Source organism: Engystomops pustulosus, chromosome 3, assembly GCF_040894005.1.
Source record: "Engystomops pustulosus chromosome 3, aEngPut4.maternal, whole genome shotgun sequence".
NCBI classification, from domain to species: Eukaryota; Metazoa; Chordata; class Amphibia; order Anura; family Leptodactylidae; genus Engystomops; species Engystomops pustulosus.
The window spans coordinates 141,288,228-141,306,866 of NC_092413.1; the positions used below are offsets into that span (position 1 = coordinate 141,288,228).

General features: G+C 42.3%; 1 protein-coding gene across 3 annotated transcripts in view; it reads left to right on the forward strand.

The window, feature by feature from the left end:
• CSMD1 (CUB and Sushi multiple domains 1) overlaps positions 1 to 18,639 on the forward strand; it is a 1,135,715-nt gene that overhangs the window by 1,047,638 nt on the left and 69,438 nt on the right. For all 3 annotated transcript variants that reach the window (XM_072142316.1, XM_072142317.1, XM_072142318.1), the window contains 2 exons: positions 835 to 1,023; positions 18,101 to 18,274. In XM_072142316.1, coding sequence (XP_071998417.1) covers positions 835 to 1,023; positions 18,101 to 18,274 — 363 coding nt within the window. The remainder of the gene's footprint in view (positions 1 to 834; positions 1,024 to 18,100; positions 18,275 to 18,639) is intronic.

Sequence of the window (18,639 nt, forward strand, 5' to 3'; positions counted from 1 at the left end):
ATATACAGAACCAATCTCATTTCTATCCTGCAAAGGGTTCCTTAATTAATTAAATACTTAATTTTTTACAACCACTTTATTTCTAACTGTATAATATATTTCTAACTGAATTTGTATTCTTCACCCTTCTTTTTAATTTATAAAAAAAAAACACCCTTTATTCATTTTGGTAAATATAACACCACCCAATAATAATTTTCACATTTTGTACACAGGCATGCATTTGTGAATATATTGATTCACTAAACAAAATATTCAAGTAAAAAAAACTTTACAAATATAAATTGTCTGATGTATTGTGAGTCAAATGATATAAAAATGGTACAATTTGCCAAAAATGTACATGTTTCATCAAATCTGTTCACAAAAATGTTCTAAAAAGCGATAAAAAAGGTTCCAAGCACCATACATCATTTGTATATAGAGTCAATATATTCACAAATGTATGCCTATGTACAAAATGTGAGGTTATAATCGTAATCCATGGATGATTTTCAAACAGAATTTGCTTGATTTGAAAACCTGTATACAGTAGGGAATGGTTTTCAAATATCTCTGACAGTGAGAAGTGAATGGCTTTAAATAGGCAAAACAACAGAATATGAACTAAAGTAAGTATATTTTAAATAGAATTCCTGCTTTGTTCTGTTAATGTAAATCTTATATAAAGGAAAGCTCATATAAAGGATCAAACAATAGATTTTTCACAAATAGTTGGGTGTTTAGTTTAAAAGGATTTAAAACTGTTGAGTGATAAAATTTGTTATACTTTATGCTTTAAATTATGTTATGGTCATTCTCAAAGGTTTGTATGTGTTTACTTATCTCTTACAGTGGTAAACTGTACAGATCCTGGTTTTGTGGAAAATGCGATTCGTCATGGACAACAAAACTATCCAGAGAGTTTCCGTTACGGAATCAGTGTGACATATCATTGTAAGAAAGGCTACTATCTTCTAGGATCATCTGTTCTCAACTGTAAGGCAAATGGCTTGTGGGACAGATCATTACCGAAGTGCATCCGTAAGTACCACATTGCATGAGCATAGGGATTATTAATAGAATACCAAATAATACTGGTGTCCATTCTACCAATTACTTTACAACATTTCATGAACTGAACAATACTTCCTGCTTGTAGGAAAAAGTCAGAAAAAATGTAAAAACTGAAAAAAAAGAAAACAATGGAAAGATTATAAAAGTAAAATTGTATGTTTGTTAATTTTCATAATATTTATCCGTTGTTAGAAACACTCCAAGGCCCTCCACTCTCCATATAGAGGGAGGCAGTTGCAGTGCAAAATGGGCATGCAAGGTCTGCCCTGTTTTAGGGCTTGTGTACCCCTGACTCTTTGATGGTGCTCACTTTGTGCTCACCCCACTGTGACCGGTTATAATAGTCCTCTATGGTGGCTATGATTTGTTGGCAATTTGTGTGGCCAGATCACAACCCCCAATTCAGTCGTATCTATGTGGCCCAACTTTGGGCTGTCTAGCTTTTAGGGATTACTTGTAAATATCCCACATGTCCTTTTTATTTGCCTAATCCTCAGTACCAGTAATTTCAGTCCAGTAATACCGAATGTTTTTCATAAAGGCAAAACTGATAAAATATTCTATTGGAAATTAATTTGTGTTGACCAAACTATGGCACCATATTTAAGCAACAGTGTTTCAGGGTTTTACAAGAAATTTACAGATCTCAGCAAATAACTTTATTATTCTTGAAACTTGTTTCCTGAAAAAGGGACTTTAAAATAGATGTTACTTAGCCTCAAGCGCTCTATGTACATCATGCAGGTGCTCTTGGCTAATAATTCTGCATGCCACGGGTCTTTCAGCAGGGAAGAGGGGGTAACTATTGCTCTAGCGGCATGCATAATTAAAGCCGAGAGCGCCTGTGTGACATATAGAGAGTGCACGAAACTAAGTAACATCTTTTTAAAAGTCTTTCAGGAATCCCTGAATTATAAGACTAATAAAGATAAGTGCCGGGACCTACAGGAAGACGCCGAGGTGAGCATGTTTAAATTGGCTACCGCACAAGTGCTAGATTTCCTTTAACCCCTTCCCGACGGGTCCCGGTGCATGGAGAGGGCTCGCGGGCCGAGCTCTCTCCATAGCCGGTAAGTCTTTGCTGCATATTGCAGCAAAGGCTTACCGGTAACACCCGCAATCGGTGCTAGCACCGATCGCGGGTGTTCTCACCTCGATCGCCGCCGGCAATGCTGCCGGCGGCTTCAAAGAGATGGCGCCGCATGGGCGCAGCCATCTTGTTGTGGATCGCTGCTCCCCGATGACGTCACGGGGAGCAGCGATCCGTCGCCATGGTAACCTCAGGTGTTCCGAATACCCGAGGCTACTTCGTTTTAACCCATGCATTACAATGTGCTAATTGCACATTGTAATGCATGGGGAGTAAAATCCACATATACTGCCATACTGTAGTATGGCAGTATATGATAGGATCGATCAGACTACCTAGGGTTAGAGTACCCTAGGGAGTCTGAAAAATAGTAAAAGTAAAAATAAAAAAAAGTTTAAAAAAAAAAAATTATAATAAAAAAACCTAAAAATTCAAATCACCCCCCTTTCCCTAGAACTGATATAAAAATAAATAAACAGTAAAAATCATAAACACATTAGGTATTGCCGCGTCCGAAAATGCCCGATCTATCAAAATATGATAATGTTTTTTCACTACGTTTAACCCCGTAACGGAAAATAGCGTCCAAATTCGAAAATGGCATTTTTTTTACATTTTGAAAAATATAAAAAAATTTATAAAAAGTGATCAAAAGGTTGCACAGTCCCAAAAATTATAGTAATGAAAACGCCATCAAAATTTGCAAAAAATGACACTATCCACAGCTCCGTACACCAAAGTATGAAAAAGTTATTGGCCCCAGAATATGGCAAAATTAAAAAAAAAATATTTTGTACAGGAGGTTTTAATTTTTTTAAATGTATGAAAACATTATAAAACCTATACAAATTTGGTATCCACGTGATCGTACCGACCCAAAGAATAAAGTAGACATGTCATTTGGGACGCAGAGTGAAAGCTGTAAAATCCAAGCCCACAAGAAAACGTCACAAATGTGGTTTTTCACCATTTTCACTGCATTCGGAATTTTTTTCCCGCTTCCCAGTACATGCCATGGAATATTAAATACCGTCACTATGAAGTGCAATTTGTTACGCAGAAAATAAGCCATAACACAGCTTTTTATGTGGAAAAATAAAAAAGTTATAGATTTTTGAAGTTGGTGAGTGAAAAATGGAAGTGAAAAAACTAAAAAAAGCCAAGTCGTTAAGGGGTTAATTAAAAAATGCTATATTTACAATGAATATTCAAAAAGGGAATGGTTAAACAAATATTTTATGCATACTAACCACAGGAGAATAACATACTGTACTGTACAATAAAGGTTTAGATCCTGCAGTGGCACACATTGCATTATATACACCTTGTTAAATATATTTTACAAACTTTAGAAAATATGTTCACCTCTGTCCTGAGGAGTTCAAAAATGTATCTCAGAATTTACACTATAAATCCTTTTACTCCAAATTTCTATGGGTGGAATTTATCACGCCGGTTTTCTGAATGAGTAAGAAAGTAACTTCTTTATCACGCATGAATGACTTCTTGTACATAAGTGTCTGGGAAGTAAAGACACTTAATGGCATGGTGAACACTAACATAGGGGTTTCAGAACTACACAATGGGGGTCATTTATCTTTACTTCTCTTTCTGTTTTTTTCTGTCTTTTTTGAGACACTTTTTGGCAGATTGCAATTTTGGCGCCTTTTTGGGGACATTTTGAAATTGACATTTGTTTTTCGTCAGTAAGAAACATTTATATTCTATTCCAGATGTGCTAAACGTGACAGTTATCATTTCAAACAGTCTTAAATTTTTTTGTTGCAAAAAACTCCAGACAAAACCATACTTAAGGAAAACTTTGAAAATGAAAAGAAGTGGCTTGAGATATTTGTCCGACAATTTTGAGACATTTGTAAGAAATGTCTCAAAAAGAGATCTGAAAAAAAAAACATTTAACACAAGGAAAAAGTGAGATTGATAAATTACCAAAGCAGATGGCAAAAACTAGACAAAACAAACAGAGATAAGATATATGACCCACAATGTAATGAGGGTAAACGTGATTTATGTATAGATTCATGGAAAAAAAGGGAAAATTCTTGGGTATTACAAAATACTTAAAGGGTCTAGAAAAGGGATCTAAGAGTATTTTAAAAATGCAGCAAATGTATTTATTGTTTGCACCATTGTTCTGGCACAATATAATTTAAAAAAGGCTTGAGCTGATGTAAGAGAAAAATGGCTAGGTTCAAGCAGGATGTTCCAGTCGTCACACATGTACTATTATAATAAATTTTGTTAAGCCCTGTATCTTGAAGAAAAGGACATCTCTGTCATGTGTGTATATTTGTAAAAATTATACAATATTTAACACACACTAATATCGCACTACTAGAACTCGATCAATTTAAGAGCATTTGACCTTGAAATATTCTTTCCATATATGTATTATTTGGAAACCAAGTGTGGAATTGATGTAATAACATTTCAGATAAATGTGTTGTTTATACTGCTAGAATGGCGAGGTTAAAATATAGAGAAAGACAAACAAAATGAAACAATTGGATACACGCAGACAGCACTGGAGATTCTAAAGGGAATGGAAGAGGCTGTTTTGCTATCTGTAATTTCTTTAAAAGTGCACTTTAGTTAAGATTCTTGTAACAGTAGAAATATGGAGGAGAGATGATTTACTGCAGCAGTGAACACAGCCTGCGAGAAAGCAAACAATTGGAATTAAAACATAAGGGATGAAACGTTACAATCGCAAGAGGTTACTTGTAACAATGAAGAATTTTTCTTGAGTGAATGAATGAAAAAGAAATAGAACAAGCCTGTTACTTCTTGTGTAGATTTTTGCCCCTTTTTAAATGATCCGACATCACTGTTTGCTCTTGAAACAGTTTTTAAGGAAATGAGGTCTGTGGAAATCAACAATTAAATTATTTTTAGTTTCCCCCAGTGCCGTTTTTCAATCTACCTGAGTCATTAAGACAAAATTATAAGAGATCCAGGGAATTTCAACCTCCCTTGGAAAATTATTTACAGTAGTTTGAAAATGGTCTCATTAGTAATTTAACACAGTAATTGCTTTTAGTTGGTTTTATGCCTGCATATAAAAATATAAACTCACTCACTTTAACTGTTTAAATGGATTTGACACAGATCTCAGATTTACTAAAATGTCAATGCCATCCAGTATAAAACAAGTAGAGTATATAATATGTATAGAGATATAATATTGACAATATGTATTATATAGCTAATGTACAAGCAATCATTCTAACAATTAAGGCAAGCATACATATTCATGTTAATATACACAGGCTACAGTTTATCTTTCAGAATAACTAGATAATTCACTATGCCATTTTGTAAATTCCTTTACATATGCATTTGGGGCACCGGCAAGAGGCACCATTGGCATAAATTAATTAGTATAGGTCACCAGTGACTTGCGACTTACTGATCAGTAGAAGTCTCACTGATGGGACCCCCACAGATGACGAGAATGAAGGTCCGTCATACCTCTGTTGTATCCTGAGATGAAGAGAGTAGTCAGTTCATGTGGTGGCTGCAAATTTAAACAATTTGTTTCGCATTTGTTTCTCAATTTCTTTGGATGTCTTTCCATGATGTCCAGCTTCCGAGGTGCTTTGGTCCACTTCACAGACATAGTCTATTTAAGGGTACATTTACACAGCCGTATGGCCGCTTGGCTGCAGCCGGGTGGGCATACCTCTGTGCGCTGGAGAGGATGTAACTCCTCCCCACTCCATAGAGAACAACGGCACACAGCCGTACACACAGAAAAGATAGAGCATGCTCTATCATTTCCCTGTGTACGGCGCAGAATGGTACCACACATGTGACCATTGCTGTCTAAGGTGACGTTTATGAGGCCACACATTTGCAGACGCATATATGTCCCCATAGACAGCCATCCGAATGAACCTTAAGGGCCCTTATTTTTCATACAACTGTGTATACTCCTTAAGGAAGATAAATAGCACTTACACTGTACAAATTTTAAATTGTGCAAAGTTAGTGTTTAGAGATGAGCGAACACTAAAATGCTCGGGTACTCGTTATTCGAGACGAACTTTTCCCGATGCTCGAGTGCTCGTCTCGAATAACGAACCCCATTGAAGTCAATGGGAGACTCGAGCATTTTTCAAGGGGACCAAGGCTCTGCACAGGGAAGCTTGGCCAAACACCTGGGAACCTCAGAAAAGGATGGAAACACCACGGAAATGGACAGGAAACAGCAGGGGCAGCATGCATGGATGCCTCTGAGGCTGCTTAAACGCACCATTATGCCAAAATTATGGGCAACAGCATGGCCATGACAGAGTGACAGAATGAAGCTAGATAGTATCTAAAACATGCAATAATTGACCCTGACACTATAGGGGACGGCATGCAGAGGCAGCGGCAGCAGGCTAGAGAGTGTCATGGCGACATACCCTAAATGGACTCAGGCTTCAAACCAATGGGTGGCAGAGAGGAACCAAAGGAGGTGAGCAAGAAGTGCTCAAATAATATCGGTACATGATAAAAGTTTGCCAGTATATTTTGTGGATTACACAGCAGGGTGGCGACAAAGTTAACATGGAAGCCATGAAAACAACCCAAAATTCTGCCTGACACAGCTCGTTTGATAAGGGGACCATGTATGGAGGCAGTGAACTAGTAGTAGATTAAAGGTGCTGCAGTTAAAACTATGTTAGTTGGATCTTGGCATGGAGCTGGCGCTCCGCTGCCAGACGAGCTTTCGCCAATCCAAGCCCCTGTCTCTAGGCTACTCCCCAAACAGCACTTTTGTATAAGATCAAGTGTAGTAGCGTTCTTATAAGTTTAGGATATGCCGGGTGAGGGGAATGTAAACAGATGCGCAAGAAGCGCATGATGCGCATGGAGCTGGCGCTCCGCTGCCAGGCGAGCTTTCGCAAATCCAAGCCCCTGTCTCTAGGCTACTCCCCAAACAGCACTTTTGTATAAGATCAAGTGTAGTAGCGTTCTTATAAGTTTAGGATATGGCGGGTGAGGGGAATGTAAACAGATGCGCAAGAAGCGCTGAAATAATATCCCTAAATGGTAAAAGTTTTCCAGTATATTTTGTGGCTTACACAGCAGGGTGGCGACAAAGTTAACAACTTTGATGTGGAATGCCCTGTAATAGCTCTTGGGCGGTGTGCCTTTTATCGCCTAGGCTCAGCAGTTTCAGCACCGCCTGCTGTCGCTTAGCGACGGCACTGCTGCTGTGCCTAGAGCTACCGACTGATGGCGCCATGCCCACGGATGGTAATTCGGAGGAGGAGGTGGAGGAGGGGTGGGAGGAGGAGGAGGCATAGTAGGCCTGAAACACCTGGACCGAGGTAGGCCCCGCAATCCTCGGCGTCGGCAGTATATGAGCAGCCCCAGGGTCAGACTCGGTCCCAGCCTGCACCAAGTTAAGTGTAGTAGCGTTCTTATAAGTTTGGGATATGGCGGGTTAGGGGAATGTAAACAGATGCGCAAGAAGCGCATGATGCGCATGGAGCTGGCGTTCCGCTGCCAGGCGAGCTTTCGCCAATCCAAGCCCCTGTCTCTAGGCTACTCCCCAAACAGCACTTCTAAGAACCTTTTGTATAAGATCAAGTGTAGTAGCGTTCTTATAAGTTTAGGATATGCCGGGTGAGGGGAATGTAAACAGATGCGCAAGAAGCGCTGAAATAATATCCCTAAATGGTAAAAGTTTGCCAGTATATTTTGTGGATAACACAGCAGGGTGGCGACAAAGTTAACAACTTTGATGTGGAATCCATGAAAACAACCCAAATTTCTGCCTGACACACCTCGTTTGATAAAGGGACGATGTATGGAGGCAGCTATATGGACGACTTTTGGAGGTAGCAATGGAGACAACGTGTGGAGGCTGCTATGGAGACAATTTAATTTGGATAGTGCCTGTATGTGGCAGTCCCAAACATTTTTCAAACCAGAGGAGCAGGTAGGTGGCCCTCCAGTAAAATGGAATAGATTGAGTGCCTGTATGTGGCAGTCCCAAAAATTCTTCAAACCAGAGGAGCAGGTAGGTGGCCCTCCAGTAAAATGGAATAGATTGAGTGCCTGTATGTGGCAGTCCCAAAAATTGTTCAAACCAGAGGAGCAGGTAGGTGGCCCTCCAGTAAAATGGAATAGATTGAGTGCCTGTATGTGGCAGTCCCAAAAATTCTTCAAACCAGAGGAGCAGGTAGGTGGCCCTCCAGTAAAATGGAATAGATTGAGTGCCTGTATGTGGCAGTCCCAAAAATTCTTCAAACCAGAGGAGCAGGTAGGTGGCCCTCCAGTAAAATGGAATAGATTGAGTGCCTGTATGTGGCAGTCCCAAAAATTTTTCAAACCAGAGGAGCAGGTAGGTGGCCCTCCAGTAAAATGGAATAGATTGAGTGCCTGTATGTGGCAGTCCCAAAAATGTTTCAAACCAGAGGAGCAGGTAGGTGGCCCTGCAGTAAAATGGAATAGATTGAGTGCCTGTATGTGGCAGTCCCAAAAATTCTTCAAACCAGAGGAGCAGGTAGGTGGCCCTCCAGTAAAATGGAATAGATTGAGTGCCTGTATGTGGCAGTCCCAAAAATTGTTCAAACCAGAGGACCGGGTAGGTGGCCCTCCAGAAAAATGGAATAGATTGAGTGCCTGTATGTGGCACTCACAAAAAATGTTTCAAATAGAGGACCGGGTAGGTGGCCCTCCAGAAAAATTAAATGCATGAAGTATAGCAAGAGCCAGTGGGCCCTGTCAAAAAATAGCCATTTTCCTCTGCTTTACTGTACAAAGAGGAGGAGAAGGAGGAAAATGAGGAGGAGGAGGAGGAGTGGATCAATTATTCAGGTTGAGCTTCCTTCACCTGGTGGAGATTGGAAATTCTGAGAAATCCAGCCTTTATTCATTTTAATAAGCGTCAGCCTGTCAGCGCTGTCAGTCGACAGGCGTGTACGCTTATCGGTGATGATGCCACCAGCTGCACTGAAAACCCGCTCGGACAAGACGCTAGCGGCAGGGCAGGCAAGAACCTCCAAGGCGTACAGCGCCAGTTCGTGCCACATGTCCAGCTTTGAAACCCAGTAGTTGTAGGGAGCTGTGTGATCATTTAGGACGATGGTATGGTCAGCTACGTACTCCCTCACCATCTTTCTGTAAAGATCAGCCCTACTCTGCCGAGACTGGGGACAGGTGACAGTGTCTTGCTGGGGTGACATAAAGCTGGCAAAAGCCTTGTAAAGCGTACCCTTGCCAGTGCTGGACAAGCTGCCTGCTCGCCTACTCTCCCTCGCTACTTGTCCCGCAGAACTACGCACTCTGCCGCTAGCGCTGTCAGAAGGGAAATACTGTTTCAGCTTGTGCACCAGGGCCTGCTGGTATTCATGCATTCTCACACTCCTTTCCTCTGCAGGGATGAGAGTGGCAAGATTTTGCTTGTACCGTGGGTCCAGGAGAGTGAACACCCAGTAATCGGTGCTGGAATAAATTCTTTGAACGCGAGGGTCACGGGATAGGCAGCCTAGCATGAAATCTGCCATATGCGCCAGAGTACCAACGCGTAAGAATTCACTCCCCTCACTGGCCTGACTGTCCATTTCCTCCTCCTCCAACTCCTCCAACTCCTCTTCTTCTGCCCATACACGCTGAACAGTGAAGGACTCAACAATGGTCCCCTCTTGTGTCTCGCCAACATTCTCCTCCTCTTCCTCCTCATCCTCCTCCACCTCCACCTCCTCCGATATGCGCTGAGAAACAGACCTCAGGGTGCTTTGGCTATCAACAAGGGAATATTCTTCCCCCGTCTCTTGTGACGAGCGCAAAGCTTCCGACTTCATGCTGACCAGAGAGTTTTTCAACAGGCCAAGCAGCGGGATGGTGAGGCTGATGATGGCGGCATCGCCACTGACCATCTGTGTTGACTCCTCAAAGTTACTCAGCACCTGACAGATATCAGACATCCACGTCCACTCCTCATTGTAGACTTGAGGAAGCTGACTGACCTGACTACCAGTTCTGGTGGAAGTTGACATCTGGCAGTCTACAATCGCTCTGCGCTGCTGGTAAACTCTGGATAACATGGTCAGTGTTGAATTCCACCTCGTGGGCACGTCGCACAACAGTCGGTGAGCGGGCAGTTGGAGGCGGCGCTGCGCTGCCCTGAGAGTGGCAGCATCTGGGCTGGACTTCCTGAAATGCGCACAGATGCGGCGCACCTTCGTGAGCAAATCAGACAGATTGGGGTATGTCTTGAGGAAACGCTGCACTATCAGATTTAACACATGGGCCAGGCATGGCACATGTGTCAGTCTGCCGAGTTGCAGAGCCGCCACCAGGTTACGGCCGTTGTCACACACAACCATTCCCGGCTTGAGGTTCAGCGGTGCCAGCCACAGATCAGTCTGCGCCGTGATGCCCTGTAATAGCTCTTGGGCGGTGTGCCTTTTGTCGCCTAGGCTCAGCAGTTTGAGCACCGCCTGCTGTCGCTTAGCGACGGCACTGCTGCTGTGCCTAGAGCTACCGACTGATGGCGCCGTGCCCACGGATGGTAGTTCGGAGGAGGAGGTGGAGGAGGGGTGGGAGGAGGAGGAGGCATAGTAGGCCTGAAACACCTGGACCGAGGTAGGCCCCGCAATCCTCGGCGTCGGCAGTATATGAGCAGCCCCAGGGTCAGTCTCGGTCCCAGCCTCCACCAAGTTAACCCAATGTGCCGTCAGCGATATATAGTGGCCCTGCCCGGCAGCACTCGTCCACGTGTCCGTGGTCAGGTGGACCTTGTCAGAAACGGCGTTGGTCAGGGCACGGATGATGTTGTCTGACACGTGCTGGTGCAGGGCTGGGACGGCACATCGGGAAAAGTAGTGGCGGCTGGGGACCGAATACCGAGGGGCGGCCGCCGCCATGAGGTTGCGAAAGGCCTCGGTCTCTACTAGCCTATAGGGCAGCATCTCCAGGCTAAGCAATCTGGACATGTGCACATTAAGGGCTTGGGCGTGCGGGTGGGTTGCACTATATTTGCGTTTCCGCTCCAGCGTCTGGGGTATGGAGAGCTGAACGCTGGTGGATGCTGTGGAGGATCGTGGAGGCGACGATGGGGTTTTTGGGCCAGGGTCCTGGGCAGGGGGCTGACTAGCAGCTGACACAGGGGAAGGAGCAGTGGTGTGCACGGCCGGAGGTGAACGGGCTTGTTGCCACTGAGTGGGGTGCTTAGCATTCATATGCCTGCGCATACTGGTGGTAGTTAAGCTAGTAGTGGTGGAACCCCTGCTGAGCCTGGTTTGGCAAATGTTGCACACCACAGTCCGTCGGTCATCCGGTGTTTCCTTAAAGAACCTCCACACTTCTGAAGATCTAGCCCTCGCCGCAAGAGCCCTCACCACGGGAGCTTCACTAGTTGACAGTGGCGCTGATGCACCAGCTCTGGCCCTGCCTCTCCGTCTGGCCCCACCACTGCCTCTTCCAACCTGTTCAGGTCGAGGACTCTCCTCCGTCTCAGAAGCACTGTGTTCACCCGGCCTCTCAACCCAGCTTGGGTCTGTCACCTCATCATCCTCCGATCCCTCAGTCTGCTCCCCCCTCGGACTTCCTGCCCTGACAACAACTTCCCCACTGTCTGACAACCGTGTCTCCTCATCGTCGGACACCTCTTTACACACTTCCACTACGTCAAGAAGGTCATCATCACCCACAGACTGTGACTGGTGGAAAACCTGGGCATCGGAAAATTGCTCAGCAGCAACCGGACAAGTGGTTTGTGACTGTGGGAAGGGTCCAGAAAACAGTTCCTCAGAGTATGCCGGTTCAAATGGCAAATTTTCCTGGGAGGGGGCAGACTGGGGGGGAGGAGGCTGAGGTGCAGGAGCTGGAGGAGTGGGGATTTCGGTGACATGGGTGGACTGCGTGGAAGACTGACTGGTGGTGGACAAATTGCTCGAAGCATTGTCAGCAATCCACGACATCACCTGTTCGCACTGTTCTGGCCTCAACAGTGCTCTACCACGAGTCCCAGTAACTTCAGACATGAACCTAGGGAGTGTAGCTCTGCGGCGTTCCCCTGCTCCCTCATCAGCAGGTGGTGTCTCACCCCGCCCAGGACCACGGCCTCTGACCCCTGCAGTAGTTGGACGCCCACGTCCCCGCCCTCGTCCTCTACCCCTAGCCCTGGGGTTAAACATTTTTAAAATGAGAGTTATAACTTTTTTTTTTTTTTTACTTTTTTTTGTTTTTTTTGTGTTTTTTTGTGTTTTTTGTTTTTTTTTGTGTTTTTTTTTTTTTTTTGAGTTTTTAGAACCAAACAATCCTATCCTATTGCTATGGCTATTTTCTAGCCAAGTATCAAAGGAAGCACACTACTATGCCAGATGAGATGACACTGAGTTATTGCCTAATAGAAATCCAACCCCTACTGAATTTTGCCACTTCAGCCTTTGCTATGGATATGTGCGCCACTAAGCGCAGAACACAGCGGTCGCAAGTCTCACTACAAATTGCTCAGAATTGGCAAGTACATGCACTGCAGAAACTAAAGCCACCAGCAGATCAACCAGAAATCAAATATATAGAACGCTACTGTAGGCTTCAAGAAGCTGTTTGTATTCTCCTATGGCTATTTTCTAGCCAAGTATCAAAGGAAGCACACTACTATGCCAGATGAGATGACACTGAGTTAGTGCCTAATAGAAATCCAACCCCTACTGAATTTTCCCACTTCAGCCTTTGCTATGGATATGTGCGCCACTAAGCGCAGAACACAGCGGTCGCAAGTCTCACTACAAATTGCTCAGAATTGGCAAGTACATGCACTGCAGAAACTAAAGCCACCAGCAGATCAACCAGAAATCAAATATATAGAACGCTACTGTAGGCTTCAAGAAGCTGTTTGTATTCTCCTATGGCTATTTTCTAGCCAAGTATCAAAGGAAGCACACTACTATGCCAGATGAGATGACACTGAGTTAGTGCCTAATAGAAATCCAACCCCTACTGAATTTTCCCACTTCAGCCTTTGCTATGGATATGTGCGCCACTAAGCGCAGAACACAGCGGTCGCAAGTCTCACTACAAATTGCTCAGAATTGGCAAGTACATGCACTGCAGAAACTAAAGCCACCAGCAGATCAACCAGAAATCAAATATATAGAACGCTACTGTAGGCTTCAAGAAGCTGTTTGTATTCTCCTATGGCTATTTTCTAGCCAAGTATCAAAGGAAGCACACTACTATGCCAGATGAGATGACACTGAGTTAGTGCCTAATAGAAATCCAACCCCTACTGAATTTTCCCACTTCAGCCTTTGCTATGGATATGTGCGCCACTAAGCGCAGAACACAGCGGTCGCAAGTCTCACTACAAATTGCTCAGAATTGGCAAGTACATGCACTGCAGAAACTAAAGCCACCAGCAGATCAACCAGAAATCAAATATATAGAACGCTACTGTAGGCTTCAAGAAGCTGTTTGTATTCTCCTATGGCTATTTTCTAGCCAAGTATCAAAGGAAGCACACTACTATGCCAGATGAGATGACACTGAGTTAGTGCCTAATAGAAATCCAACCCCTACTGAATTTTCCCACTTCAGCCTTTGCTATGGATATGTGCGCCACTAAGCGCAGAACACAGCGGTCGCAAGTCTCACTACAAATTGCTCAGAATTGGCAAGTACATGCACTGCAGAAACTAAAGCCACCAGCAGATCAACCAGAAATCAAATATATAGAACGCTACTGTAGGCTTCAAGAAGCTGTTTGTATTCTCCTATGGCTATTTTCTAGCCAAGTATCAAAGGAAGCACACTACTATGCCAGATGAGATGACACTGAGTTAGTGCCTAATAGAAATCCAACCCCTACTGAATTTTCCCACTTCAGCCTTTGCTATGGATATGTGCGCCACTAAGCGCAGAACACAGCGGTCGCAAGTCTCACTACAAATTGCTCAGAATTGGCAAGTACATGCACTGCAGAAACTAAAGCCACCAGCAGATCAACCAGAAATCAAATATATAGAACGCTACTGTAGGCTTCAAGAAGCTGTTTGTATTCTCCTATGGCTATTTTCTAGCCAAGTATCAAAGGAAGCACACTACTATGCCAGATGAGATGACACTGAGTTAGTGCCTAATAGAAATCCAACCCCTACTGAATTTTCCCACTTCAGCCTTTGCTATGGATATGTGCGCCACTAAGCGCAGAACACAGCGGTCGCAAGTCTCACTACAAATTGCTCAGAATTGGCAAGTACATGCACTGCAGAAACTAAAGCCACCAGCAGATCAACCAGAAATCAAATATATAGAACGCTACTGTAGGCTTCAAGAAGCTGTTTGTATTCTCCTATGGCTATTTTCTAGCCAAGTATCAAAGGAAGCACACTACTATGCCAGATGAGATGACACTGAGTTAGTGCCTAATAGAAATCCAACCCCTACTGAATTTTCCCACTTCAGCCTTTGCTATGGATATGTGCGCCACTAAGCGCAGAACACAGCGGTCGCAAGTCTCACTACAAATTGCTCAGAATTGGCAAGTACATGCACTGCAGAAACTAAAGCCACCAGCAGATCAACCAGAAATCAAATATATAGAACGCTACTGTAGGCTTCAAGAAGCTGTTTGTATTCTCCTATGGCTATTTTCTAGCCAAGTATCAAAGGAAGCACACTACTATGCCAGATGAGATGACACTGAGTTAGTGCCTAATAGAAATCCAACCCCTACTGAATTTTCCCACTTCAGCCTTTGCTATGGATATGTGCGCCACTAAGCGCAGAACACAGCGGTCGCAAGTCTCACTACAAATTGCTCAGAATTGGCAAGTACATGCACTGCAGAAACTAAAGCCACCAGCAGATCAACCAGAAATCAAATATATAGAACGCTACTGTAGGCTTCAAGAAGCTGTTTGTATTCTCCTATGGCTATTTTCTAGCCAAGTATCAAAGGAAGCACACTACTATGCCAGATGAGATGACACTGAGTTAGTGCCTAATAGAAATCCAACCCCTACTGAATTTTCCCACTTCAGCCTTTGCTATGGATATGTGCGCCACTAAGCGCAGAACACAGCGGTCACAAGTCTCACTACAAATTGCTCAGAATTGGCAAGTACATGCACTGCAGAAACTAAAGCCACCAGCAGATCAACCAGAAATCAAATATATAGAACGCTACTGTAGGCTTCAAGAAGCTGTTTGTATTCTCCTATGGCTATTTTCTAGCCAAGTATCAAAGGAAGCACACTACTATGCCAGATGAGATGACACTGAGTTATTGCCTAATAGAAATCCAACCCCTACTGAATTTTCCCACTTCGGTCTTTGCTATGGATATGTGTGCCACTAAGAGCTAAACACAACGGTAGCAAGTCCCCCTGCTAATTCCTCACAAAATGGTAAAAGATGCAAATTAAAATAAAAAAAGTAGAACGTTATTGTAGCCCTAAGAAGGGCTGTTGGGTTCTTTGAGAATCACTCCTGCCTAACAGTAAGCTAATAGAACACCCTAACGCTTTCCCTGACCAGCAGCAGCTCTCTCCCTAGCGGCATCCAGAGACAGAATGATCCGAGCAGCGCGGCCAGCGGCTAGTCTATCCCAGGGTCACCTGATCTGGCCAGCCAACCACTGCTATCGACGTGTAAGGGTACCACGTCATGCTGGGTGGAGTGCAGAGTCTCCTGGCTTGTGATTGGCTCTGTTTCTGGCCGCCAAAAAGCAAAACGGCGGGAGCTGCCATTTTCTCGAGCGGGCGAAGTATTCGTCCGAGTAACGAGCAGTTTCGAGTACCCTAATGCTCGACCGAGCATCAAGCTCGGACGAGCATGTTCGCTCATCTCTATTAGTGTTTTTTAGTGCAAATTATGCCAGAATTCTGGTTCATATTGCTTAGTGAATGTTTACAGTTGTGCTTTTTAGGGTAATTCTGGATCAATATATATTTTTATATCATTCAAAAGAAGTCACAAAAATTCACAATATATAAATGTGCAGAAGTGAGTATTAGAATTATTAGTCTGGCATGGCACTGCTTCAAATTTATTGTGTAGGCAGGTAACTGTTGATAAAGGTCAACTGACCAAAACATCTGATAATTATAGAAAAGCTTGTGAAGTTACTAATATTTGCTATGACAAATACTTAACAACATATGTCTGCACACTAATAAACTGTGTACATTTGTATGTGGAAAGAACTGTGAATTCTTTGGCATTGTGATTGACCGCTTCACAAGCACCCTTGAGTACATCAAATAGTGCCCACAATATCTCTCAAAGTATAGGTTTATATTGACAGGAAGCATCTTACAGAAAAGCCCTTTTTTGTATTTCGATTCATTGAGTCGTCACAAATCAGTTTTTTTTGCAATGTATTATTCCTCAAGTGGCATAAGTATCTATGTTGACGTCATTGCCATGCCTTCTTTACAGTCAACAAATAAAGACTGTCCATTCATTATCAACAAATATGTATTAATAAAACTCATATTGTCGTTTCATCCTTTTATGAGCCAAAGCTGCAGCTGATTGCAGCTTTAACCCCTTATCTACATACCTGTTGTCACTATAGTTGGATGGGATCTTAACGGCACAATTTTGGGTTTCATATTTCCTACTGGTGAACTGTTATTAACCCTTTATGTGCAAGAATTTGTAAAAAAAAGAATGAAAATCTGAAATTTATTTATTAAGTTCTGCTTTTATTGTCGAACTTAAACAACATAAAACATTTTTCCCTGTGTCAATACTGTAACACCAAATTTATAGATTTTTTATTGTTTATATTTGGAACCCATCAAATATAATTTTGTGTGATGTATTACTAAAAAATGTCAAATTAGACATAATGGGGGAAATGTATTATCGTATCTGCGCCTAATAAGTGCCGGGATCTTTCGTTTTTTAAGGAACAGAATTGTTGCAGATCATTTATAATGAGTTTGCACCAGAAAGAACAGATGTTTCCGACTATCCCGACTCCTACGTCTTTTTTTTGCACAAGTGGCCATGGCCTAACCTTTCCACATTATCTGTCACATTTATGTGTATTTTGTCGGCATTTTTAGGTGCAATTTTTGGTGAACAATAGACCAGGAAAAAATTGTCATATAACAAAATTAAGGCGCAACCATTTAAGATTTTGACGCATGTCTCATTGATGTCGGCATTTTTATGGCGCACAACCAATATGGCGCCAATTTAAAACATTGGGCTGTGCTTTCCGGAGACTGATCTCCGATGCCGACAGTCGTTCTTGCGTCAGAATTAGTAAATCACCCCCAATGTTTCACTTTTTTTCACGTCTTTTGTCATATGAGAGAAATACTATTATAGTTTTGTAGTCTTGGTTGGTACAGGTGTGGAGATACAAAATGTGTGTGATTCTACTTTTTTATTTTTTAAATTATGGGCAACTTGAGTATGTTTTTTTTTCAATTTTATTAGACTTTTTTTCCCCACAAGCGGACACTAATATTATATAGTTTGATTCTGTTACATAATTCACTGTACTAGTTATATGGCTCAGTGCATTATACTTCCCTGAAAATGATCTAGTAGGCCTCAAATCACTTGGTGGGGAATACTGTAGGATTGCTCTTTTCATTTTTTATTTTAATTAAACGTTTAAGTTTCAGTTATAAAAGTGGTTTCTAAACAACATTTTATGTAAATGGATCAGAATAGATTACAAAAAAAATAAAACTAAACAAAACAATACAATACGCACTTCAGTGATCCTCACTGGTCCAGCTACTTTGGGATACTGCAGCTATCACAGACTGGGTGTCCTTGACAGAAAATGTTAAAGAGCTAATACTGTTGGTAAAGACTAAGTAGAGTCATTAAAATAGGAGGGATGGGGGTTGGTAAAGTGAATATTGCTTCTTTAAAATTTTAATGCAAGCTGGTAAATCCCTTTAATAAAAAATGTCTATGTCACAGTTACTAAGAACCTTATTATATATATTTTCACAGAAATATCATGCGGACATCCAGGAATCCCAGCTAATGCAATTTTAAGTGGAGATAAATTTACATATGGATCAAAAATCCATTATTCTTGCACTGGAGCTCGTATATTAATAGGAAATGCATCCAGAGTTTGCCAGGAGGATAGTCGATGGAGCGGAACACTTCCTCACTGCTCGGGTATATGAGCAATAATGCACAGCAATTATTTTAATTTTGTACAGGTCTAACCTAACATTTTCTATTCTATAGGAAAACAGACAATCTACTGTTTTGTATTGTTTACAACAATTTCATGGAAAATAACCAAAGTAATTCTGATTTATCTCATGTGATTCACTTTTAGAACTGAATTTCATTAATATTATAATATATGCTAGTATGTAAGCTTTGTGGATCATTTATGGTCAGTGATTTTTCTGCAATAAGAAGGTTATGCTGTATTTGAGCTATTCATAAATACTTGTACAGGTTTATATTGTGATGTCTGATAAAACTCTAAAAGCTAATCTTTTCTGCATTTTTTTGGTTTTAATAAAAAGTAT